Here is a 25,539-nt window from a genome sequence, read left to right on the forward strand (position 1 = left end):
CTATAGTCATTAATTCACAGGTGAACACTGGGTTCTTCTTTAAAGCAGGGTGGTTTAACGCATCGGACCTTGCACTATAACCCTTTTTTTAACCCTTGTGTTGTCTTCCCGTCGAACACGCAGCTTTTTGTCATTCTGGGCCAAAATAAAAAAAATTATTTATTTCTTTCAATGTTTTGGTCGTCTTTTTCGACACTTTTGTGGCTTCTTTTTTTTTACGTTTTGAAGCTTATTTTTCCCAATTTTTTTTGTTACTTTTTACGATGGCTTTGTCGATTTTCTTTTTCTTTTATGTTTTTGTAGCCAGACCCACATCTCAAGATGTTGGGTCTGGCAACTCACCATTGGCACAATATTCAATATCCTTTTTTCTTTTAGCCTTCACTCTTTTTTTTTTCTGATGACGCCGCGGTCTCAAGAGTGAAGGCTAAAAGAAAAAGGATATACCGTCGCTGTAATATGTACTTCGAACCGCGTGGCGTGAGAGAGTTGATTGCGATATATATGATCTCAACGCTAGATGGGAGAAATTCCTACACATTGGACCTTTAAGTACAAATGTGAAATTCTACTTCTAAATTTTATTTTACTTCATAATTCTACTTGACTACATTTCAGTGGCAAAACAAATACTTACGTTTTAGTTTGCAGATTCACATTTAACATATAAATCATCCTATAAAATAAGATGCATTTCTTACACAAACTACTCAACAGTATATAAAGTAATTAAAGTAGCTCTAACATGAACAGCTACAACAATCAATGTATATTTTTCAGGACTTGAAATAGAACATTTTCATATTGTGTTATTACTACTCTAGTGAAGGGTGTCTGCCACCTCAATCAACTACATTTAATGACTGTTTACATGTAATGCATCAATAATAAGGGGCCCACTAGCTGGGTTTATCACTGCAGTACGAATCATTCTTAGACACTGGAAAAGCCAAGGAAGGCCTAGTTTTATAGACTGGCTGAAGTTAATGACGGACACAGCCTCATTTGAAGATCTTATTGCAAGACTGAATGATCGTAGGGGTAAATTCTACCAGGTCTGGTCTCATTTCCTGCATTTTAATCAATTTTGAACTGACTAGTGCCCCATAATTAATATTATTATCAAGCCTAATTCGATCTCAGCCAACACCCCCATACTTTTTTATTTTATTTTCTCTTATTTTATTGATTATTTTATTGATTATTTAGGTGTATGTGTTTTAATTGTGATTTTTTTTTTGTTGCCCAGATTGCTGTATAGTGTTTTAGTGCTGTTACATGTTGTTAAATGTGGTGTGTTTCTCACATGAAAAAACAATAAAAACTTGAATTACAAAAAAATACAAATAATAGGGGGCCAATAATATAATAACACAACAAATGCATTTACTTGTGATACCTTGAGTATATTTTGCTGATACTTCTTGATAGACGTTTTACTTATAATAAAGTGTTTTTATAGGGTGGTATTGCTACTTTCACTCAGAGTCGTTTAATTAATTCGTTTACTTAAACGACTCTGTCTTTACTTGAGTAAATGGTCTGAAAATGTCCTCCGCCACTGCTAGTGTTACATTGCACAAGATAACGGCCCCTTCTTGCGTGTCCGCAACGTCTGACATGCACAACAAGCTCTCATTCGGTTTGACCTTCCTCAGCCACCGTAGGCTACGTCAGAAGTAAATACTGACTGCTAGCCTACAGCTAGCTACCTGTGAAAACAACATGGCTTTCACTTTGTACTCTCTTATTCAAGCAGCAATTCTGTGCGTCAATGCTGTCGCTGTATTACACGAAGAAAGATTTCTGAGTAAAAGTAAGTGGCTTTAGTTACAATTGGATTACAATTGTATGCGCCCATAGATGTCAAATTCGAAATACTTAGCTAGTTTAGCCAATGCTAACTAGACAGTAAATTGAACGCTAGAACAATTGTAAAAACATAAAACATTTGGGATTAATCGGTGAAGGGTGACGTTACTTAGCTTTACAGTACAGTTTCTCTTACTAAACTGAACAGTCTATGTAACATTACTGTACCAGACTCTAATGAACGGCTTAACATGTGTGACAATGTCTAGGTAGCCCACGGTAGCCCACCGTTTAAATTGAATGAATAATTTGCTACGATTTCCTACTTTAAAAAAGCTTTGTTGAACAACTTTATTAACAAAGCCAATGTACAAAAGTTAGGCAGTAGGCTTAACAAAATACTGGTATAGCAACCCAACAGTATGAAGGAAACTAGTCAATCAGAGAATGTTTTATTTTATTTTATTAATGATGCTGATCATGTCCATCCATCCATCCATCCATGTGTCTGTCTGTGCGTTTGGACCACCTTTAGTTGGCTGGGGAGTAGACCAAACTGTCGGAGGTTTTGGTGATGAGCCAGGCATCAAAGTGCAGCTAATGAACCTTGTCCGCTCTGTGAGGACAGTGATGAGAGGTGGGTGTTGGTATCTCACACACACACACACACACACACACACACACACACACACACACACACACACACACACACACACACACACACACACACACACACACTGTGTGTGACCTATAAAGCTCAGTGAGACTCCTTTTGGCTCTGATCATATGTCATCTACTGTCTTTTTTTTCTTCCTCTGCAGTGCCGTTAATCGCGGTGAACGCAGTCTGTATAGTGCTGCTGCTTCTGTTTGGATGAAGAGTGAGTGAGTGAAGATGGGACAAGCCAGACTGCTGTCAGGAGATCATCTCAGGAACTCTTCTGCAGAAACATTTGATCACTTTGGCTCACAGGACATCTCCTGTCCGCCTGAATATGAATGTTATCATTTAATATGCCACATCAATAATTTGTTAGGGCTGTTTTATACAGCTCAGTGATTTACAATAAGTACATGCAGCTAGAATGCATCCTATTAGTTTGAATAGTACAATAAAATGCCGAATAGTTAACACTTAATTTGCAGAGTGGAAAATGTTGTGATTTATACACTGAAAACACGTAAATTAGTAAGTCTTGTATACGTGGTATGGCTGTTGAAATAATAATAAATTGTTGTTTTTTTGTGTGTGTGCTAACGCTTTTCATTTCCTGAAATATTCGAAGGTGTGTCGTTTGTCCCACCTCGCGCTCCGTACTTTTATCAACGTCATAGACAACGACGTACGGTAGTGTTTACGTCGTCAATCAACATAATACACAGAGTGCGAATGCTTTTCATTAAACCCGCCGTGTTGAATTTAAAATTTTTATTTTGAGCTGTAATGGGGACTGAGCGGGGTTACATCGTTGCCTCGCTCTCTTTATGTTCCGTGTATTTAGTCTATGTTCACATTTACCGTTCTTGGAAGTTGTTGAAAACGAACGTACTCAGCGACGAGAACGTGCCAGGTTTCGCGTATCTTTACATCAAATATGTGACGAAAGCCGTGACTCGGAGGACAGGAGTTTTGTACACCGCAACTACAAAGAAGCATCAAGTTGTTTACACGGTCCTTAACTGCAGGTAAGTGGAAGAGGACTAGGGCCACATGTGAAAACATGTATTTGAGTTCGGAGTTTAAAGTCAGAATTAAAAAAATAAAATTCTCAGAATTCTGACCTTTATCCTAAGAATTTTCTCTTTTTTTAGATTAATGCCAGAGTTGATTTTTTTTTTTTTTTTTTTTTTTTTGGTCTGAGAAAAAGTCAGAATTCTGACTTTTTTTTTCTCGTTTTCACATGTGGCCCTAATCCTTTTCAGCAACTTCCATTGCATGTGTAGGAGAAAAAGACCGCTGGTCATCCATTGAGTCAGTGTGTTTGTCTTAAGGCTGGAGACATCCGTGTTGAGGAGGTTCTGCAGCGCTGCAGGATATGGTTGGGATTATCCAGACACAGAATATAGAGACATCCCACTATGCTTCCCTGAGATTCTCTGCCGCAGACTGCTGCTTATGGTGCTAACTGATGAAAACTTCCGGCTCAGTCCAGCAGGTAACACATTAGACGCTTTCAGCATGTCTCTTTAAACAGATGGTTTTATATTAAAGTGCTCATATTATGCTTTTTGGCTTTCCCCTTTCCTTTATTGTTATATATCTTTTTTTATGCACGTTATAGGTTTACAAAGTGAAAAATCCCAAATTCCCCCCCCAAAGGGATTTACCATCTCCAACAGAAAACACTGTTCACCAACTGCTCCAAACAGCTCTGTTGTAGTCCAGCCTTTACTTCAGAGACAAACATGGTCACTTTGTAACACACGTTATAATGCTCGCCTAGCTGCTAGCGTGGCACGCCCTCATACTCTGCTTCTGACTGGCTAGTAGTCCTTACCTAGGTACTGCGCATGTGCAACTCCCAACAAAGATGGTACAGAAGTGAGATGTCTCACTCTGTAGCTAAAACGGAGAGCTCAACACACAGGGTGAAAAGAGGAGCTGCAGCAATGTGCAGTACAACAAAAAGATTTTTTTTTTTTTTAAATTAAACCATGTTAACCTATACAATCTCTAAATACAATTATAAACCTGTAAATGAGCATAATATGAGCACTTTAAAGCAGATTACTCCAGCTGTTACAGATGGAGTAGGTCTAGACCACGCTCTATAATTTACAAAGACCCAACAGTCGACCCAGGTGCCACCTGAACCAGCAGATCGGCGAGGCGAGAAAGCACTATCTGGTGATATGATGGTCACTGTGAATATTTTCGCAGGTCTGGTTCGTGTGCGTCAGAGTTTGAAAACCCTTCAGCCAGTTGATGAACTAAAGAAGGGTCCGTTCACGCTGCAGGTTCGAGTCCTGGAGTACCGGCAAATAGACGCAGGGGTGGAAGTCGACATCGGTCTGTCTGCCACGTCTCGTACCAGAAGCTCCGTGTGGGAGAGCGTCCTGACACTGCTGTCCAAAAACAAGCTCCGAAAAGCCGGCAGATGCATATCCAAGAATGAACGTGAGTGACAATCTGGGGATTTCTGCTTAGGTAACTTTTTTTTTTTTTTTTTTTTGTTTTGTATTGGTGTTCTACAAATAATTACAAAAACCCTCAAACCTTACATAACCCAAATGAGTGTAAGAGACATGTAACATACAGTATACAAAGACTATTTGACATACATAAACAGAGCTTGTGAGCACAAAGAACCTAAAACACATAAATACAGTATTTGACTAAATGCTACAGGGGACAGTTTACAATGGGGGTGGGAGAGGTGCATGTGTGTGCTTGAATAGGTGTGTCCGTGTGTGTATGAGTGTTTTTGTGATTATAGTATGAAATGTTGTGAGTCGTGGTACTGTATTATACAGTGCCTTGCAAAAGTATTCACCCCCCTTGGCTTTTTACCTATTTTGTTACATTACAACCTTTAGTTCAATATTTTTTTTATCTGAATTTTATGTGATGAATCAGAACACAATAGTCTAAGTTGGTGAAGTGAAATGAGAAAAATGTATACATAAAACTATATATATTTTTTTGGAAATAAAAAACAGAAAAAGTCAATGTGCATAAGTATTCGCCCCCCTCAAGTCAATACTTTGTAGAGCCAACTTTTGCGGCAATCACAGCTCCAAGTTGCTTTGGATAAGTCTATGAGCTTGTCACATCTTACCACTGGGATTTTTGCCCATTCCTCCTTGCAAAACTGCTCCAGCTCCTTCAAGTTGGATGGTTTGCGCTTGTGAACAACAATCTTTATGTCTGACCACAGATTTTCTATTGGATTGAGATCTGGGCTTTGACTAGGCCATTCCAACACATATTAGAGGTTTCCCCTTAAACCAATCAAGTGTTGCTTTAGCAGTTTGTTTGGGGTCATTGTCCTGCTGGAAGGTGAACCGCCGTCCTAGCCTCAAATCACGCACAGAGTGGTACAGGTTTTGCTCAAGAATATCCCTGTATTTGGCACCATCCATCTTTCCCTCAACTCTGACCAGTTTCCCAGTCCCGGCTGCTGAAAACCATCCCCACAGCATGATGCTGCCACCACCACGTTTCACTGTGGAAATGCCCTCCTTGCCCGGTCCGTGAGTTTTGGTGGGCGGCCGTCTTTTGGCAGGTTTGCTGTTGTGCCATGTTCTTTCCATTTGGTTATGATAGATTTGATGGTGCTCCTGGGGATCATCAAATATTTGGATATTTTTTTATAACCTAACCCTGATTTGTACTTCTCAACAACATTATCTGTTGGTATTTGGTATCTGTTTTGGTATTTATTTGGTTAGTGGTGCCTCTTGCTTAGGTGTTGCAGCCTCTGGGGCCTTTCAAAAAGGTGTGTATATGTAATGACAGATCATGTGACACTTAGATTGCACACAGGTGGACATCATTTCACTAATTATCTGACTTCTGAAGGTAATTGGTTGCACCAGAGCTTTTTATGGGCTTCAAGTTCTAAAAAATTGTTTTATGTATATTTCACTTCACCAACTTAGACTATTGTGTTCTGATCCATCACATAAAATTCAGATTAAAAAAACCTTGAACTAAAGGCTGTAATGTAACAAAATAGGTAAATAGCCAAGGGGGTGAATACTTTTGCAAGGCACTGTAGATATGAGAGGGAGTGGGTATGAAGTTTTGAGTATGTCGGATTAGGTGAGGCTCACCAGAAGGAAGGGAGAGAAAAAAGAAGAAAAAAGGGGTGGAGCTTGGTCACACAACACCAATTATTATCTTTCTGTTTATAATGATAGTGGCAAAATTGATCTCTTCTGTTTCTGGTCATATGTCTTTTGACAGGCCAACCGGATGAGCCTGTGCCAGAAAATGTGAAGCAGATAGAGCTCAGAGTTCCCAGGACTACCGGCCTGCAGTGTGTATGGTCCTTCTCAGACTACTCCCCCTATTGGCTCCTCTCTCTACCGGCCCGTCTCTTCGGCTACAGGTCGCACACCGCACCCAGTCTCTGGATGCTCTCTGTCTGCTTGGCTGAAATAGAAAAGCACAAAGGTATTTATGTCAAATAAACATAGTGAAATTCATTATCTGCATTTGACCCCAACCCTCAAGGGAGCAGTGGGCAGCCATTTACAGCACCCGGGGACCAACTCCAGATCTATACCAGAGAACCTAGCACGTTTTTTTTGACGTTAGCACCCAAAGGAAACCCACGCAAACATGGGGAGAACATGAAAACTCCCCACAGAAAGGCCCGGAACAACCTGGATTTGAACCCAGAACCTACTTGCTGAGAGGCCACAGTGCTAATCATTGGGCCACCGTGCTGCCTAGATATTAACGGGAAGACCAAACTGATTGATAGGTTGATGTAACGTTGTAGTAATTTAACCTGGAGCTAGTTCACGAATGTTTTTATATTTGCTATTAATTTGCACGGCAGACATTGTTTGGGGTTTTTCTGTTTTATCCTTTTCCTGCTGTGGCTGGTCAGACCTTTTTCTTGCTATGTCTGTTGTGTCATCATCAGGGGTTGGAGTCATCACAGCTCCCATCAACGTCACTGCCCAGTTTGAGGAGCCTCTGTTTGTACCAGGCAGAGTGGCCATCAAGTTTTGGGAAAAGACCAAAAATAGGAGTCAGTCTCCTGCCCAAGGCCTCAGTTTTCAATTGCAGCCACATGGAAGCGACATATCTCACATGATGGGATTGATTTCTAGGTGATTGATTAATATGAAGGTTAAAAGATGGGGCAAAAGGGACTGCTAGGAGGGGGGAAGGAAAAAGGAAAAAGGGGGGAAAGGAGGGGGGAGAGAGAGGACAAATGAGAAAGTCGCCGGTTCAATCCCCGATTGAAACATTTCTCAATTAATGAACACTTTTATAAAGTGCTATGAATTCATCAAATATAACTTCCAAACAGATACAAATAGGATTTAAGCTGGGGCAATTGGTAAGAATAACAATAATGCTTTGTTGTGATGATAACAATAATAATAATAATAATAATAATAATAGAAAATAGAATAGATTATAAATTCAATTTTAATTAAATACTGATTAGGCCAACAAGGTGCACACTCCTGCCAGGATTTGCACCTGGATCTTCCACCCAAAGGATGGATGTGTTACTGTTACACCACAAGAGTTGTGTTTTTGTTTTTTTTTGTTTTTAAGAACACAAACACCAAAGGTGTATGTGTGTTTTTTTTTTTTTTAAAGAACACAAACATCTCCAATAAAGAGATGTATGTGTGTGTTTTTTTTTTTTTAAAAGAACACACAAAACTCCAATAAACCGTTAACTGTGTTAAAGTAAACATAGATAAACATAACAAGATAACACAAACACTTTGAATAGAAATAACACAATGTATGGGCTTGTTATGGAACATCAAAGTGCAGCACAATTATAAAAACAACTATAAAAAACAACTATATACAGTACATATGTATTCTATAATGACCTCTTCCACTCTGTGATGGTCTGTCCAGATGCAGGACAGTACCATTTCCCCCGTAACTGTGTATGGCCAGTAAGTTTGCTCTTTGACTGACCACATATTTTACACTGATAGTGGTAGCTTTCTTTGGTTTGCCGCTTCTTGGGGGGATCACCTCTTATCTCTCGCTCCTTATCCTCCAGGGTTGCCTTTCGCAATCTCCATTCTCGGAACCGATTGAGAGAAGCTAGTGGTGCTGGGGCTGGCTGGTAAGGAAGCCCGCCTTGAGGTTGAGGTGTTGGAGCTGGTGGCGGTTGATCATGATGGCCACCATGGGAGTGAGAAGCTGGCACTGGTGGCAACTGGAAAGGGGACCAGCCCTGAGAGTGAGACGCTGGAGCAGGTGACTGTGACGGCTGGTAAGGGGACCAGCCCTGAGAGTGAGACGCTGGAGCAGGTGACGGTAACGGCTGGTAAGGGGACCAGCCCTGAGAGTGAGACGCTGGAGCAGGTGACGGTGACGGCTGGTAAGGGGACCAGCCCTGAGAGTGAGACGCTGGAGCAGGTGACGGTGACGGCTGGTAAGGGGACCAGCCCTGAGAGTGAGACGCTGGAGCTGAGTGTTGACCCTGCTGGCAGTAGGCAACATCCGACAAAGCAGGGAAGACAGCATCCCCAGGCCAGTGCTGTGCTCTCGGCCAGTCCTGATCTGCATTGGTTGAGCTGGCACCAGCTCCAGTGTCTGTGTGCACAGTGGGAAACACCGCTCTGGCACAGTGACGTTTACGAATCACTGCCTCACCCTCACGGTTTTCTGGTTCCTGGAACTCCATAACTGTATTAGCGCGTTGAACAGGCTCGGATGGTAGGTCCCGGGCCTCCAGGAGCGATTCCTCTTCCAAATGGACCTGCTGAGGAAGCTGCACCCCTTGCAGTAACAAATCGCGGTCGGTTCTCTTCTGCCGATCCTGCAGCCTAGAGAAAATAAAAATCAGAATAGAACTTTTTTGTTGTTATTTGTGTGGAATTTCTTGTATGAATATGTAGGTTTTCATATTGAAGTGAATGTATGAAGCTGTAAATATGAACTAACCAGGAGGACACTGTGGTGTTGTTTATAGTCACAAGTAAAATGTTGGTGTTGTCCAGTATGTCTTTGCAGTCCTCTATTAACTGTTTGATATGACTGTAAGTCATGACAATTGACTGAGGTATTGCAAATGTTTTCCCTTTGTTGTCCTTTGGCCTATTTCTGACTTCCCGGAACTCTTTGTAGAGTCTGAGTGCAACACACTCAGAAATCCTGTTAAGATCAGGTCTTTGGGCAGCCTGGCCATGAACCATGAACAATCTGCAAATAGATAACAAGATGACATAATCCACATTATGTGTATGTACTGTAAACACATAGATGTGAATGTTGTGTCACACACACACACACACACACACACACACACACACACACACACACACACACACACACCAAATATACTGTATATCAGAGGCAGATACCTCTCAGCTGCTTGCTGGCCTGGGGCAGAGCCACTGCGCTTCCGAGAAGCTCTCCATGGTCCTGACAAGGTCTTTTTCTTACTTTTCATGGAGTATTTGGTTGGGGACTTATCAATGGGATCCAGGCTGGAGTACAGTCTCAATATCTCTAATATCTTTACTCATGTACTGTACTTAAGTACACATTTGAGGTACTTGTACTTTACTTGAGTCATTTCTTTTCATGCCACTTTCTACTTTTACTTGTAATTGAGTCTTTTTTACAGTGTGGTATTAGTACTTTTAGTACTGGACTTCAACTGTAGCAGCAACACGCACAGGCAGACGGGCAAGTCCATGGCACAGCTCTTTGGTGTTTTAGCTCTCAGGACTTTTTGTGCCTCTTGGACAGGCTAAAGGCCTCTTTACGGTCACCGTTCCCGACCTGTTGCGCAACAATGCAATGTCAAAATGACGTAGATATCGCTGGCGCACCAAACAGGACGCATGGATGAGTTTGAGGGCATACGGATGCCAGGACTCTTAAGAGTGACTGCAAGTCTCTCTTGTAAACTTACCGGGTTAAGATGAGTTCTTTTTATGATAAATGAAAGGCTTGATCCGATGAAGTAGGTCATTGAATCGTTGTGCAGACATTCTGAAGTATTTAAAGTTCTTCTCTTCGTCTATCATCATCATATGTTTCACGAGAATATTGAACTCACCATATTTATGTCTGGCGTTATTCAAAGGACATTTGCAAGCAGGCTCAAAAGCAGCTGTTCTTCCTCATCCATTGACTCCAATATTACATTACATTACATTACATCAGTCATTTAGCTGACGCTTTTATCCAAAGCGACTTACAATTAAGTGCTTTCAACTGCGAAGGTTCAAACTCTAGACAACAATTAGTAAGTGCAAGTACATTAGTTTTTTTTTAGTTTTTTTTTATCCGAGGCGTAGTCGGAAGAGATGTGTTTTTAGCCTTCGGCGGAAGATGTGTAGGCTTTCGGCCATCCTGATGTCGATAGGGAGCTCGTTCCACCATTTGGGAGGCAGGACAGAGAACAGTCGGGATTTCGTTGAGTGATTAGTTCTCCCTCGCTGTGAGGGGGCAGCAAGCAGTTTGGCTGATGCAGAGCGAAGTGGGCGGGTTGGGGTATAGGGTTTGACCATGTCCTGGATGTAACCTGGGGCTGATCCGTTCGTGGCCCTGTATGTAAGTACTAGTGTCTTGAAGCGGATGCGGGCAGCCACTGGTAACCAGTGAAGAGAGCGGAGGAGCGGTGTAGGGTGAGAGAACTTGGGGAGGTTGTAGACAAGCCGAGCTGCTGCGTTCTGAATGAGCTGCAGGGGTCGGATGGCACATGCAGGGAGGCTAATCAGGAGGGAGTTGCAATAGTCTAGACGTGAGATGACTAGAGCCTGAACCAGAACCTGAGCCGCCTTCTGCGTTAGAAGGGGACGTATCCTTCTGATGTTATGCAGCATGTATCTACACGATCGGGTAGTTGCAGCAATGTTGGCAGTGAAGGAGAGTTGGTCGTCAAGTGTCACACCCAGGTTTCTAACAGTCTGGGTGGGGACTACCACAGAGTTGTCAGTTGTTATAGTCAGGTCCTGGGTAGGAGAGCCCTTCCCTGGAAGGAAAAGGAGCTCAGTCTTAATATCATCAATATCATCTTAGCCACTGTTGACATTGACGTCAGTGCTTAACTTTTTCTTCTTCTTCTAGTCTGTAGAAATAGCCAAGTCGGTAGCCTTTCCTCAGTTGCGACACCTCTGTTCAGGAGAAGACTGCAACTAGTACCACCACGCGCGAGTAGAAATAGTTACGGCGCTCCCATGACGTCACACTGTCGCGCCACAGGTCGGGAATGGCGAGTATACTGAACGTTTAATGTGCTACTGGCATATGTTCTCGCTCTGATGGCTGACAACACACCGTCATGACTTATGATGAACACACTTCACACTGTTTTTACATGTGACAATCATGACACAAGACTACAAGCCAGGTGACGAGTGGTACTGGTTACCACCAGGAATGTGCGCTTGCACGCAGGGCTGGGCGATATGAAGAGAATAAAATATCACGATATTTTTGACCAAATACCTCAATATGGATATTGCAACGATGTTGGAGGGTTGACAATTGGTGCTTTCACAAAATATTTACACAATAAGATTTGTGATCAAATAATCATCAGTAATGTGGATATAATGACCAAGTGGTTAAAGGCAAATAATAGAACAGCAAGAGCAGTCTGTTAAGTTCAGAAAATGACATCACTTTACTGTAATCATATTACGATATCCAAAATCTAAGACAATATCTTGTCTCATGTCACTATATTGATATAATATCGATATATTGCCCAGCCCTACTTGCATGTATTTGATTGGCCAGTGCTGGAGTCATGACCACTGCCTTATCAGCAAAAAAAAAAACACAACTCTTGTGGTGTAATAGTAACACATCCATCCTTTGGGAGGAAGATTCCAGGTGCAAATCCTGGCAAGAGTGTGCACCTTGATGGCCCAATCAGCATTTATTTAAAAATGAATTTATAACATAATTGAATCTGCATTTTCTCCTTTTTTTCTCATATTATTATTATTATCACAACAAAGCATTTCTTCTTCTTACCAATCCTATTTGTATCAGTTTTTAAGCGATTTTTTATAAAAATTGAGACATGTTCCAATTTTTGTTTCTTCTCTTCCCCCCTTTCTCCCCCTTTCTCCCCCCTCCCCCTAGCAGTCCCTTTTGCCCCATCTTAGTGGTTAAGGTGATGCCCTTGAAATGCATTGGGGTCTCTCCTCACAGGTTCAAGTCCAGCACACAACGACCACTGGTGGAAACTACCTTTGCTGCGAGAGATAGGTCTGGTTTCACTCCTTAATAACACCACTGCAACACCACATCGGTGTGTCTAGCTATGGTATTTCATATTTCATAGAAATTAGTTCACATGAAAACTGGTTGGTGGATTATCCACATAACTGAGGGCCTGACATTCTGAAATGTTGTTTTTAAATGCACTTCAAAACACAATTCCCTTCACCTCCACTGTATTGTGGGGTGAAGGCAGGAAATCTCTAAATTTGTGGGAAAAAAACATTACCAATCAGCCAGAGAAATAAGGACTTAAATTGGTTCAATTCTTTCTGTAGATATTTTCCAGTTAAACATAGACATTGTCACCATCCATTTGCTGCATTGCCCTGTGGTTGGTTGGTGTGTGTGTGTGTGTGTGTGTGTGTGTGTGTGTGTGTGTGTGTGTGTGTGTGTGTGTGTGTGTGTGTGTGTGTGTGTGTGTGTGTGTGTGTGAGAGAGAGAGAAAGAAAGAAAGAGAGATAATGCACATATTTAAGTTTTCAAATTCTTTGTGTGGTTAAACTGATGCTGTTGAGATTTATTGTGAATCAGAGAACTCCTCGAGGATGTGATGGTGCTGCAGATAAAGACACATCTGGAGCTGCTCATCCACACTGGAAAAAGATAAAGACAGGGAATAACAGTTGATCGCATAAGCAACACTTTGAACAGTATTTATTAGTATATTCATTCTGACAACATAAAATAAATGTATATTTATCTTTTTAAATGGTAAGAGGGATGGTAAGATGGAAGATAGCTTAGCATAAATGCTGGAAACGGGGAAACAGCTCGCCTAGCTCTGTCCAAAAGTAACTAAATCTGCCTGCCAGCACCTCTAAAGCAAACTCTTAACTTCTACGTTTTTTCCCATGATTCCTTTATCCTTTATTGCGGTGGGGCAGGGATGCATGGCTTCACATTCAGTCAAATGCCCTGAAAGTGTTCCAATAAATAATACAGGAGGACAGACACACATGAAAGCCGCAAACAGGAATAACGGAGTGATAAAATATTGAAACGTTTTGGTTCCCTATAGTGATGATGTCTGCATTAGCCTATAGTCAACCAGTAGACATGCCATCTGACAAGTGCTCATGTACAGTTGATCTATGGAACCTACAGCAGAAAGCCCTGCTGATTAAACTCATCAGAAATCTTTCAATTTAAATTCTTTTCCAGCTATTATGGTCCTTTTAGATTTAAGCAAATATCTGACAAGAACACAATGGCGTCAGTAAAATGTTGTGTAATGAATTGATATATATGAGAAGACGCCTAGGCCAATACTTTACTTGCACATACATACCTATATACTGGTTCTAAACACTTGCACATACATATATACTTCACATTCGCATACTTATATACTTCATTTGCGTATACATATATACTCCATTTGCACATACAATTATACTTCACTTGCGCATACATATATACTTCCCTTGCACCACATGCATACTTCACTTGCGCATTGAAGTATATATATATGTATGCGCAAGTGAAGTATAAAGGTATGTGCAAATAAAGTATATATATATATAATAATAATAATAATAATAATAAATTGAATTTATATAGCGCTTTTCAAGGCCAAAAGTTTGGACACACCTTCTCATTCAATGTGTTTCCTTTATTTTCATGACTATTTACATTGTAGATTCTCACTGAATGCATCAAAACTATGAATGAACAGATATGGAATTATGTACTTAACAAAAAAGTGTGAAATAACTGAAAACATGTCTTATATTCTAGTTTCTTCAAAGTAGCCACCCTTTGCTCGGATTACTGCTTTGCACACTCTTGGCATTCTCTTGATGAGCTTCAAGAGGTAGTCACCTGAAATGGTTTCCCAACAGTCTTGAAGGAGTTCCCAGAGATGCTTAGCACTTGTTGGCCCATTTGCCTTCACTCTGCGGTGCAGCTCACCCCAAAAACCAAATCGAATTGATTCAGGCGGCTCGGTACTGTGGAGGCCAGGTCATCTGGCACAGCACTCCATCACTCTCCTTCTTGGTCAAATAGCCCTTACACAGCCTGGAGGTGTGTTTGGGGTCATTGTCCTGTTGAAAAATAAATGATCGTCCAACTAAACGCAAACTGGATGGGATGGCATGTCACTGCAGGATGCTGTGGTAGCCATGCTGGTTCAATATGCCTTCAATTTTGAATAAATCCAGCAAAACACCCCCACACCATCACACCTCCTCCTCCATGCTTCACGGTGGGAACCAGGCATGTAGAATCCATCCGTTCACCTTTTCTGCATCGCACAAAGACATGGCGGTTGGAACCAAAGATCTCAAATTTTGACTCATCAGACCAAAGCACAGATTTCCACTGGTCCATTCCTTGTGTTTCTTGGCCCAAACAAATCTCTTCTGCTTGTTGCCTCTCCTTAGCAGTGGTTTCCTAGCAGCTACTTGACCATGAAGGCCTGATTCGGGCAGTCTCTACTCTGTGTGGCATTCATCTGAGCTGCTGTTAACTTGCTATTTCTGAGGCTGGTGACTCGGATGAACTTATCCTCAGCAGCAGAGGTGACTCTTGGTCTTCCTTTCCTGGGGCGGTCCTCATGTGAGCCAGTTTCGTTGTAGTTCTTGATGGTTTTTGCGACTGCACTTGGGGACACATTCAAAGTTTACTCAAATTTTCGGACTGACTGAACCTTCATTTGTTAAAGTAATGATGGCCACTCGTTTCTCTTTACTTAGCTGATTGGTTCTTGCCATAATATGAATTCTAACAGTTGTCCAATAGGGCTGTCGGCTGTGTATCAACCTGACTTCTGCACAACACAACTGATGGTCCCAACCCCATTAATAAGGGAAAAAAGTCCACTAATTAACCCTGACAAGGCACACCTGTGAGGTGAAAACCATTTCAGGTGACTACCTCATGAAGCTCATTGAGAGAACACCAAGGGTTTGAGGTGCTATCGAAAAAGTAAAGGGTGGCTACTTTGAGGAATCTAAAATATAAGACATGTTTTCAGTTATTTCACACTTTTTTGTTAAGTACATAATTCCATATGTGTTCATTCATAGTTTTGATGCCTTCAGTGAGAATCTACAATGTAAATAGTCATGAAAATAAAGAAAACGCATTGAATGAGAAGGTGTGTCCAAACTTTTGGCCTGTACTGTATATATGCGCAAGTGAAGTATATGTATGCGAAAGTGAAGTTTATATGTATGCACAACTGAAGTATGCATGTATGTGCAAGTGGTTAGTACCAGTATATATGTAGGTGCAAGTGAAGTATATACATATGTGCAAGTGTTTAGTACCAGTATATATGTATGTGCAAGTGAAGTATATATGTATGTGCAAGTGTTGCGGCTGGAATGAAACCATAAGCCAGGAAGCCGGACGTCCTGACGGTTCGTTTAAAGGTGCAATATGTAATTCTGACAGCTAGTGTTTAAAATAGTTACTGCAGTACAAATTCAAAATACGTCTCCCCCGGCCCCTCCTCCCCAGACTCGAAGTTCACTGGGGTTGCAAGGTTGAAAACGCAGTATCTAACAATGATGCTAGACGCTAGTCTCACATAGCCAGACATTACTCCACAGCGCAGCGGAGTATCTAAGGTTAGATGCTGGCTATATTGACAGTGATAATAGCCCATGCTTACACAAAGCTCTGTACCCAACTGACAGCCACACTACCTCAACGTAAAATCACTGCAACAACCGCTAAAAACACCACTACCTCGCCTTCCTCTCCACCCGACTGACAGACACACTTTCTTGGCTTAAAATTATGGCAAGAACCACTAAAAACACCGCTTGCCTGGTCCTCTGGTAACGTTAGCAGTTATCACGTGTTAGCATGGCGTCCATTAGCCTGCACCAGTCGGGACCACTTCACTGGCTGTGTCTCAATTGTTTTTGCGAGTAACCAACTGGAGTACTAATATAATTCAATGTGAGTACACAAATGTTGAAATGACTTAAAATGCCCGTCCCTAGTAGCCGTGATAAATTAGCCTGAAGCTTAATGCTTAGGAAATTAGCCAACTCGGTGTGCTTTTGGCCTCTAAGCTTTCTCCATCTTTCAAATACATCTTCAATATTTACCCTGGTTTTATTACGTCTCTGGTTATGCAACTATTTAAAAACATGCCAAGGTTGTGTAGAATCTATCTCCGTTGATCCCGTTTGTTTGTTTGCTGCTTCCATGGCTGTAGCACGCAGGGTTTTTACGTTTTTACAGGTATATCTGGCAACCCGGCCTGGCTGTCAAACTGGGCAGTTGATAACAACACACAGGCCAAAACACAAATAGACATTCAGTCACGGTACGGAGATTTCAAAGGTTGAAAATACTGGCTTTAGCAATGTTGTCAGTAAAGATAGTATTTCAACTTAGCACGTTTCCTTAATATCTGATGACACATTGTGGTCATTTTTGGTATTAATACAGTAAATATATTACATATTGCACCTTTAAAGGCACCATTTCTAAATATGGACTGTGTGTTTTTCTCTGTGGATTAAGCGTTTTGATACTCTCACTGTATTTATATGTCACCTCGGCCTAATATATTATAAAAAAGACATGGAGATATCAATTTCTACAATATGGGACCTTCAAGCGAAATCTTGAACGTAAGTCTTTTACTTGAAAGAGAGTATTTTTACAGTGTGGTACTGTTACTTTTAAATGATCTGAGCACTTCCTCCACCCCCTGCTTGGGTCTTGAGGAGCTGCAGCATTTATTCATAGATAAACTAAAAACCTCCACTCTACATTTATAATATGATAATGAGAATAGTTTTCCCAAAAGTAAATATTTAATTTTATGTCCAGTAGAAAAGTGATTGTTTCCAGGTGAAAATGTGTGCAGCTGTTGGATGTTAAGATCATTTCACTTGGGGGGAAAAAAAAACACAGGTTCAGCAAAAGCCCAAATAAAGGAGGGGGGCGGGGGAGCTGTCGTGCTGGTGTGATTCCAATTGGTGGAGCATCCCGTGACTGCAAATACTGCGAGCAGTTGTAGTTTACAAGATGAGGGGAGGGCGTGTGTGAAGAGTCTCTGTTTACAGATTCCAGACGGAGGAGAAATCACTTTCACCAGCTGTACAGTTCACGGACACATGCTGGCTCATCCCACATCTGCCATGTGATTTTCATTACAGCAACTTGGGGAAGAGTTAGACTGTGGAAGCCTCAAGGTAAAAGCATTTTATATATATATATCTGAATTAAAGTGGATTTTTGTGATTGATTTCTGTATGTATGATTCTGTTTTTATTCTTGTTATATAACTGTGATTTATATAATGCCTAGGGGTCTAGTTAGTGCATATGACATAAATGTTCCTTCACACCACAGGGTTCAACAGTAATGTTTTTTTTTCACTTTTCTGGTCAGCCAAAAGAAAAGAAATTCTACATTCCCAAAGTCAATTTTTACTGGCCCCTATACAATTTTGTTTTTATTAGTAGTTATTAATTAGCAACAAAGACTCAAGTAAGTTGTTATATTTTGTAATTATAGAAATACACCATAAACAGTGTCAAGACTATTATTTTTTTTTTAAACGTTCAAATCTAATTGCAATAACTAAGAGACAGTGGTTTCTATCTGTAATTTGTTTGTCTGCATACAAAAAACAAAAAAAAATGCCAGAACAGGCAAGTGGGTTGATATATTTAGTTGCCCAACGTTGTGTTTTACTTGCCCCAGGCCATTGGGCAACCCTTATTGTTGAACCCTGCACTACAAAAGGAACTTGTAAATGAAATGCTTCAACTCATGGTTGGCAATGAAGTTGTTCATACTAAGGTGAAATTTGGGTCTTTCAGACATGGTTAAATCAACATTATTGTCTAATTTCTCTTCAGTTCACTGAAGTTGAACACTACACGATGCAAAGATACAAATTTGCTTTTCCACTTTTTTATTCGCCCCTTTGCTCACAGAGAATGGAAGTGAATGGCAGGAGAATATTCACCAATGTTAATTAAGCCCATGTGTCACCATGCCCATATTCATGGTGCCCAAAGGACGGATCCTAACTCATCTTTCAGACATAGTTAAATCACGATTATGTCTAATTTCTCTTTGTCCTGCCAGTATAAGTTCCCAGTGGCACAGTTAAAGCTGTTGCCAACCTTCTCATAGTCACTGCTGAGACAAAAACCGCCACAGGCCAAATGCAAACTAACGTGGTAATGCAGTGAGTGTGTTTAAATCAAATCTATTTTTCATCTATTGTTGCCATTGTCACCACTACAAGCTGGAGTGGAGCACGTCGGCTCTCGCTTGAACATGTACATTCCTGTTATTATTCATTTATAGAGTCCCGATTCTGTCAGGCATATGAGTCAGTCAAGTGTAAGAGGGTCAGTCTGTTTAGCTCCTGTACCGAGTGGATTGCATTTAGCATAGAAACATAAAGTGGAAACGCTACTCTTTTAATCTTTTATTTAGTGTAAATATCTCATTTGTCTTAATGTCATTTATCTGTCACGTGTTCTTCTTTGAATTATATCACACACAAAACAAAATTTACACATTAACAGCTATGGCTGATAGCAGATTTCTGCAGTTTTGAAGTCACTCAGAGGGATGCATTTACACATCTCTGTTGTTTCTGTGTGGAGAATGGAAGGGAGAGTGTGTGTGTGTGTTTTAGAGAGATGAAACACACACACACACACACACACACACACACACACACACACACACACACACACACACACACACACACACACACACACACACACACACACACACACACACTCCTTCCTTGGTTAGAGCACTTTAGAGGAGCTCATCTGTCTCCTTCTTCAAAGAGCTGATCCTAAGGGAATTTAAGTTATTTTTTGCTTCTTTTACAAGTACCAGCTTCATTTATTTATTCAGAGAGGCCAATACTAAATGACAACGTGTTCTCTCTTACTGTTGTTCAAAAAGTCTACTGCACTTACTGTTACCTGTCCCAGTTGCTGTGTTAGTCAAAGTTGTGACTATTATTAGTGCTGCAACTGCACAATAGCACCATGTATACTAGGGGTGAGTGATATGGATAATATTTCCTGTTACAACGCATGTTATTTGCAGGACCACATGGAATCTGCGGGCACAGAGTTCTGCAGAATTTTTCACTTATCCAGTGAAATATTTCAACATCTACAAGATGGATTGGCACAAATGTTTGCACATGCATTCATGTTGCACAGAGGATGAATCCTAATGACTTTGGCGATTCCCTGACTTTTCCTCTAGTACCAACATGAGGTTCCAATTTGTGGTTTTAAGTAAATGCCTTGACAACTGTCTCCAGGACCCTGAAGAGGGCAGGAAAGATTGTGGCTCCCACCCTGGACACAAACTTTTTGAAACACTGCCCTCTGGCAGGAGGCTGCGGTCCATCAGGACCAAAACCTTTCTTCCCAACTGCAGTCGGCCTCATTAACAAGGCCCCAGCTCCCCACTGACATAGACTCTCAATCCCCCACCCCCTAGATCTGGACTATATACCTGTCCATTGCATAAACTATATATCCTATCCTATATCCTACATCCTAAACCATACAGCCTTCTTTTTCTTATTGTTAAACAGTTATATTGTACATATCTGTATATTTATGTTATCGTTTATTTTACATTCATTTTTTATTTCTTTTTAACATGTTTATGTTTGCACCACCCACCAAGGCAAATTCCTTGTAAGTCTTTTCTGATTCCGATTCTGAACGAGCAGATAGATTGCAATAAAACTGTGTTGCAGACATTCATGTTACCCTAATGATAAATTGCAATAACTTTGATAATCCCTTAACTTTTTATCTAGCACCACCATCAGGTATACATTTTCATTTTGTACTTTGGTTCATGACCATATATAACTAATAGCATTCCCAGTAACCCTAAGCTGTACTTTGGGTTGAGTGCTAATTACAAAATGATAGCATGCTACCATGCTAAACTAAGGTGAACATGACACTATTTGCTAAACATCAGCATGTTAGCATGCTAATAGCTAAATACCTGACATATCAAGTGACCTTATCAGACCTAAAATCCTGTAAATCCAGTCTTTACAGTCCCGCTGATTGATTGTTAGCCAGTATAGTGCATTACTGATAATAAAGGGATAGCCACATAGGTTGAAAAAGGTGGAGCAAAACCACTACAATTAAACAAATCTCTTGTCTCTCAGAATACAGGTATACCATCATATCAATCAATCTTATTGTATATTAATGATTCTGATGCAGGGCTTAAAATGCCAGACATACATAACAAACATCATTCTGACAGTTTTTACTCAAAAGGGATTGCATTGTTTTTTAATGAAAAGGTTGCTTATTATTATTGAAAAGCCTATTCATAAAATGTTGTTGTGGAATCTATTGTTACATCAAAACTGCCAGGTGTCCTGCATAGTTTGTTAGTATCAAATTAAGAACAGCCAAATAGAAGTAAGGGTAAATAAAATAGTATATATTCGTCGTAATTATTTCCATTATAATCCATTATATCACATTCACTTCTAATACTATCTTACGTAGTAATATTCTTACGTTAAGGATTGTGACAGGTCCAAAAGGTGGGATGAAGCGTGATTTATGCTTCTGCGTTAAATCTACGCTGTGGCTACGTACATAGGTAAGTGGAGGCACGGACCCTACGCTTGCTACAGATTTCCCACCGTGGTCAGAAAGCACAGGGGAGATACTTTGTTTCTCCCACTATGACTCTAGAGTCAGTACTCGCTCCGAAGCAATTCACCGTCACTCGCTCACTCGCTCTACCACACACTCCCCATGCACACAAACATGCTGGCACTGCTGTTCTCCTAAGGCCGGGACACACCAGCCAGACGGCCGACCGTCGACAGAAAAGCCAGTCGAGATGATCAGTCGAGTCCCCGAGGTCCAAAAAACTGCCTCGGGACACACTGAGGCGACACCGACTTGAGAAACGTAATACGTCTCCATAGCAGCAGGCGGCGCTACTCTGCATTGTTGCCCAAGAAATGAAAACCGGCAGCTGATTGGACAAACGCGTCACTTGAGTTTGTTTTCTCCGGAAATTCAAAGCCAGACTGTCATGGCGGCTCGTTCAGAATACGATCTCATATTGGACTAAAATAGTTCACTGAAACATGTTTCTGAAAACATTTTAAGTGAGAAATAGGCCGTGCAGTTGCTGAATCTGTCTTCATTTCAGCAAAGAAAAGATTTTCTTCAGATTTTGAGAGACTCTAGTCACGCTCATTCCGCTCGCCATTTCCGTGTGAGTCCTGACTGCCCTTCCTCCGACTGAACATGTCAGGTCGGCCAAAATGAACGCCGACAGCCCCCCAGACTGACGGCGGCACAGGACACACCGAACAGACTCAAGTCACTGACCCCGCCAGGCTGTCGAACGGACGATTATCAGCCCTGTGTGTCCCGGCCTTTAAAGAGATAGATGCACACACCAACGCACAATTATAGACTTCAGGCCACTTATGTAGGCTACGGCAAAAAGCTCTGCGTGGAGCCTCTGCACAACCATAAATCATGCTTAAGTGTGCCAAAGTAGAGACTTTAAGTCCTGCAATGTCATGCTGCGTCCTGCTGAACCCTGCTACTTTCTGCTACGTCCATCCATGCTCTGCTGTGCCACGCTACATCCTGTAACGCCCTGCAGCGCCCTGATATGACATGAACTACTACCACTACCATTTGAAGTCACTGTTCCTTTATCTTTAATGTGACTATTATTGCCACTGTTCATCACACCCCCAACCGGCACCGTCAGACACCGCCTACCAAGAGCCTGGGTCTGTCTGAGGTTTCTTCCTAATAGGGAGTTTTTCCTCTCCACTGTCGCACTGCTTGCTCTTGGGGGAATTATTAGAATTGTTGGGGTTTTGGATATTATAGAGTGTGGTCTAGACCTACTCTATCTGTAAAGTGTCTCGAGATAACTCTTGTTATGATTTGATACTATAAATAAAATTGAATTGAATTGAATTAAGTCTGTCATTTTCTATTGTTGAACAAAAATCATCATCAATCTTAACTCAAGGTCTACTTCCTAGCTTTCTCAGGACTTTTCAACCATACATTATGGTCTTCATCATTAATGATGCTAGCTAGTAAAAAGATCTTGAGTTAAGTTTTTATCAAACTACTGTTTCCAAGTTCAAGAATTAACTTCCAATGTTCTGTTTTGTCTCAGTGCGCCAAGGGAAAAAATACATGAAGAAGCAAGGAAAAGGCAACACTGCTGCCAGCATCCCCCTCTCTTCCCCACCAGGGAGCAGCAGTGTGCAGGTCTACCATGACTACCAGAGTGTGGCTTTTAAGATGTATCCTGGGAATGGTCATGCTTTAGAAAATGGCTCTCACAACAGGAGAGACGGAGATGGTACCGGCAAGATGTCCTCTGTTCCAGACATCATCTCTGACAGCCAGGACCAGATGTACAGGTACAGCATGAGAGACGACAGCGTTGAAAGGAACTCCACATCGATGATTGATTCGAGCAGCCAGGCCTATTCAGGGCCAGAGGACAACTCCACAGACCCACATGAGGCCCTGACAGAGACTTCAACTCTGACCTTTGTGGATGTCCACACCATGGAGGAATCAGCAGAGAACCACAGTCTCCACGGTGTGGCGATGGTTTACCTCAAAGAGTTTGTGCTGATAGATGATGATGATGATGGAGACATGTCGCTAAGAGAGAAAACAGTGACAGACTTGTCCGTCATGGATGGAAAAGCTGCTGACCTGGTGTGTGGGAGGCTGTTGTCCACCTCTAGTGGCTCAGTGTCAGAGTGTAAGGAGGAATCTCTGGCTCCTGAAGCACCTCCGCCTGGGGAAGTTGAGACTGCACGTGGAAAGAAACGCTGCTGTTTCTGCACTGTTTTATGACAAAGCAGCAGTTTTTTGTGTCCAAGATCAGGACTGTAAAGCTGTCCAGGACTCTTTTCTGATCACTCTGGCAAACCTTTACTACATACTACTGGGTTTATATTGTATGTGTGTTCCTGTTGAAATGCAGAGCACATTTATAGGTATGGTACTTACATACTTTAGTGTGATTTTGTTTTCAAATTTCTTCTTTTACTCACATTTTCCGGCACTGATTTTACAGAGCCATTATTGTAAATTAAAAAACAGCATTCAAACAGCATTCAAACACACATATTTTTTGTTTATCTCAAATGTCAGCAACTAATGTGTTTTGTAACACTCATTATTTACGTAATTATGAAATGTATGTATAAGAGCTGTAATGCTTTCCAATCATTAATTATTTTTAAGTTTAACAAACATACCTCTGAAGTCTATTATACAATTGTGATACTAAAAAATGCATGTTCCAGTAATATTTGATATTAATAACAGACTTTGAGATAGCTACACAGGTCTACAAAAATCAGGTGCTAATGACAAATAAAGAAATCTCCAACGACCAATTTTTGCGTCTGGTTGTGTCTCTATGTGCACACTTTGTTTAGTCATGCATTTAGCCAAATACACCAATCATAGGAAGAATGTGCTGATTGCATCATTATGCCAAGATGTTATGCAACCTTGGTTCCAGTTACAATGGATCCTGAACTTAAAGGTGTGGACTATTTGGCCTCTAGTAGTGCTATGGAGCAATGCTTTTACAAGTGGGTCCCCCTTTGGCATCATGCAAATGCATTTGGACGCAGATGCACACTCCACTGCCCTCCACTCAGCCCTCACACATCATATGAAAATAACAACAGCTACATCAGAATGCTACTTGTTGATTTTAGCTCAGCATTGAACACAATGCTGAGCTAAAATCAACTGATGGCACTGATTGGCAAACTCAGCCCTCTGGGCTTGACTATTGTGCTCTGCAACTGGATATTGGACTTCACAAACAGACCCAAGCCAGTGCATTTGTGGTTGCACCTGCTTCACTCTATCAGGGCCCCCGAGGGCTATGTGCTTAGCCCCCGACTGAACAACCTACTGGTCAACGTCAGCAAAACCAAGGAGCTGATCATTGTTATTAGGACAAAGGAGATGAAGACAAACACCCCTGTGTGAGCAGGTGAACAGTTTTAGGTTCCTGGGAATCAGCATCACAGAGAACCTGACATGGTCATCTCCCATCTCCAGCCTGCTTAAGAAAACTCAGAAACGGCTGTATTTCTTAAGGAAACTCAAATTGGCATGGGATGTTCACGGCCCAGGACAGGAGGGCTCTACAGGGGTTGATTAAAACCGCCCAGGACATTGTGTTACCCAACTGCCGAGCATCAGTGATACCAATAAGACAAGGTGAGTGTGCAGAGAACCAAAGGATAGACAATACCCACCCCAGCAACAGCCTGTTCCCCCTGCTGCTGTCTGGCAAGCATTAAAGGAGTATCCGCTGCCGTACCACCAGACTACAGAACAGCTTCTTTCTTCAGGCTGTGAGATTCCTCAACTCATCCTCTGTTCTCCACCATGAAAAAATGTTTTGTTTTTTGTTATTGTAGCATAAAGGAATGACAATACAGTAAATGAACCTTGAACGTGCCCAAGGTTGATGTAGTACAAAGCCCTGCAGATGGTTAACGCCATTCCACTGATCGGCAGTTTGTGGTGCTATGGTGCAAAGAAGCGTAGTACTGTGCCAACAAATGCAGTGAAGAAGAAGAAGAAGAAGAAGAAGAAGAAGAAGAAGAAGAAGAAGAAGAAGAAGAAGACGACGACTGGTAAACATGGATGTTAAAAAAAGATGGATTTAAAGGGGACCTACTATGCTCGTTTTCAGATTCATACTTGTTTTTGGGGTTTCTACTAGAAACTTTAATGTTCAGAAAACACTTACATTTTCTCATACTGCCCATGGCTG

At 41.3% G+C, this 25,539-nt stretch overlaps 2 protein-coding genes across 7 annotated transcripts; both read left to right on the forward strand.

The window, feature by feature from the left end:
- The first annotated feature begins 1,643 nt into the window (after nt 1-1,643).
- On the forward strand, nt 1,644-3,055 carry LOC120560567 (immediate early response 3-interacting protein 1-like). The gene is made up of 3 exons (XM_039803210.1): nt 1,644-1,816; nt 2,348-2,449; nt 2,634-3,055. Exons 1-3 carry the CDS (start codon nt 1,726-1,728, stop codon nt 2,687-2,689), a joined length of 249 nt encoding a protein of 82 aa, XP_039659144.1. The 5' UTR covers nt 1,644-1,725; the 3' UTR covers nt 2,690-3,055.
- A 98-nt stretch (nt 3,056-3,153) lies between these two features.
- si:ch211-12e13.1 lies at nt 3,154-24,133 on the forward strand. 6 transcript variants are annotated; one of them, XM_039803203.1, is made up of 8 exons: nt 3,154-3,497; nt 3,804-3,967; nt 4,693-4,929; nt 6,721-6,930; nt 7,409-7,598; nt 12,577-12,702; nt 17,751-17,879; nt 22,888-24,133. In XM_039803203.1, the coding sequence occupies exons 1-7, from the start codon at nt 3,256-3,258 to the stop codon at nt 17,860-17,862; spliced, it is 1,281 nt and encodes a 426-aa protein (XP_039659137.1). In that variant the 5' UTR covers nt 3,154-3,255; the 3' UTR covers nt 17,863-17,879; nt 22,888-24,133. The 6 variants fall into 6 exon arrangements, with proteins under 6 accessions (XP_039659137.1, XP_039659138.1, XP_039659139.1 ...); XM_039803204.1 differs by having other exon boundaries at nt 12,580-12,702; XM_039803205.1 differs by having other exon boundaries at nt 12,646-12,702.
- Nucleotides 24,134-25,539: the final 1,406 nt, after the last annotated feature.

This window comes from Perca fluviatilis, chromosome 6 (assembly GCF_010015445.1).
Source record: "Perca fluviatilis chromosome 6, GENO_Pfluv_1.0, whole genome shotgun sequence".
In the NCBI taxonomy this organism is placed as follows: Eukaryota; Metazoa; Chordata; class Actinopteri; order Perciformes; family Percidae; genus Perca; species Perca fluviatilis.

Bases quoted from the DNA above. Each gene is read 5' to 3' on its own strand.
- LOC120560567 (XM_039803210.1), top strand. From the start codon at position 1,726: ATGGCTTTCACTTTGTACTCTCTTATTCAAGCAGCAATTCTGTGCGTC. The intron at 1,817-2,347 runs GTAAGTGGCTTT...GACCACCTTTAG, and splicing joins AGAAAGATTTCTGAGTAAAA to TTGGCTGGGGAGTAGACCAA. The intron at 2,450-2,633 runs GTGGGTGTTGGT...CTTCCTCTGCAG, and splicing joins TGTGAGGACAGTGATGAGAG to TGCCGTTAATCGCGGTGAAC.
- si:ch211-12e13.1 (XM_039803203.1), top strand. From the start codon at position 3,256: ATGGGGACTGAGCGGGGTTACATCGTTGCCTCGCTCTCTTTATGTTCC. The intron at 6,931-7,408 runs GTATTTATGTCA...TGTCATCATCAG, and splicing joins TGAAATAGAAAAGCACAAAG to GGGTTGGAGTCATCACAGCT. The intron at 12,703-17,750 runs GTCTGGTTTCAC...CTCTGTTTACAG, and splicing joins ACCTTTGCTGCGAGAGATAG to ATTCCAGACGGAGGAGAAAT.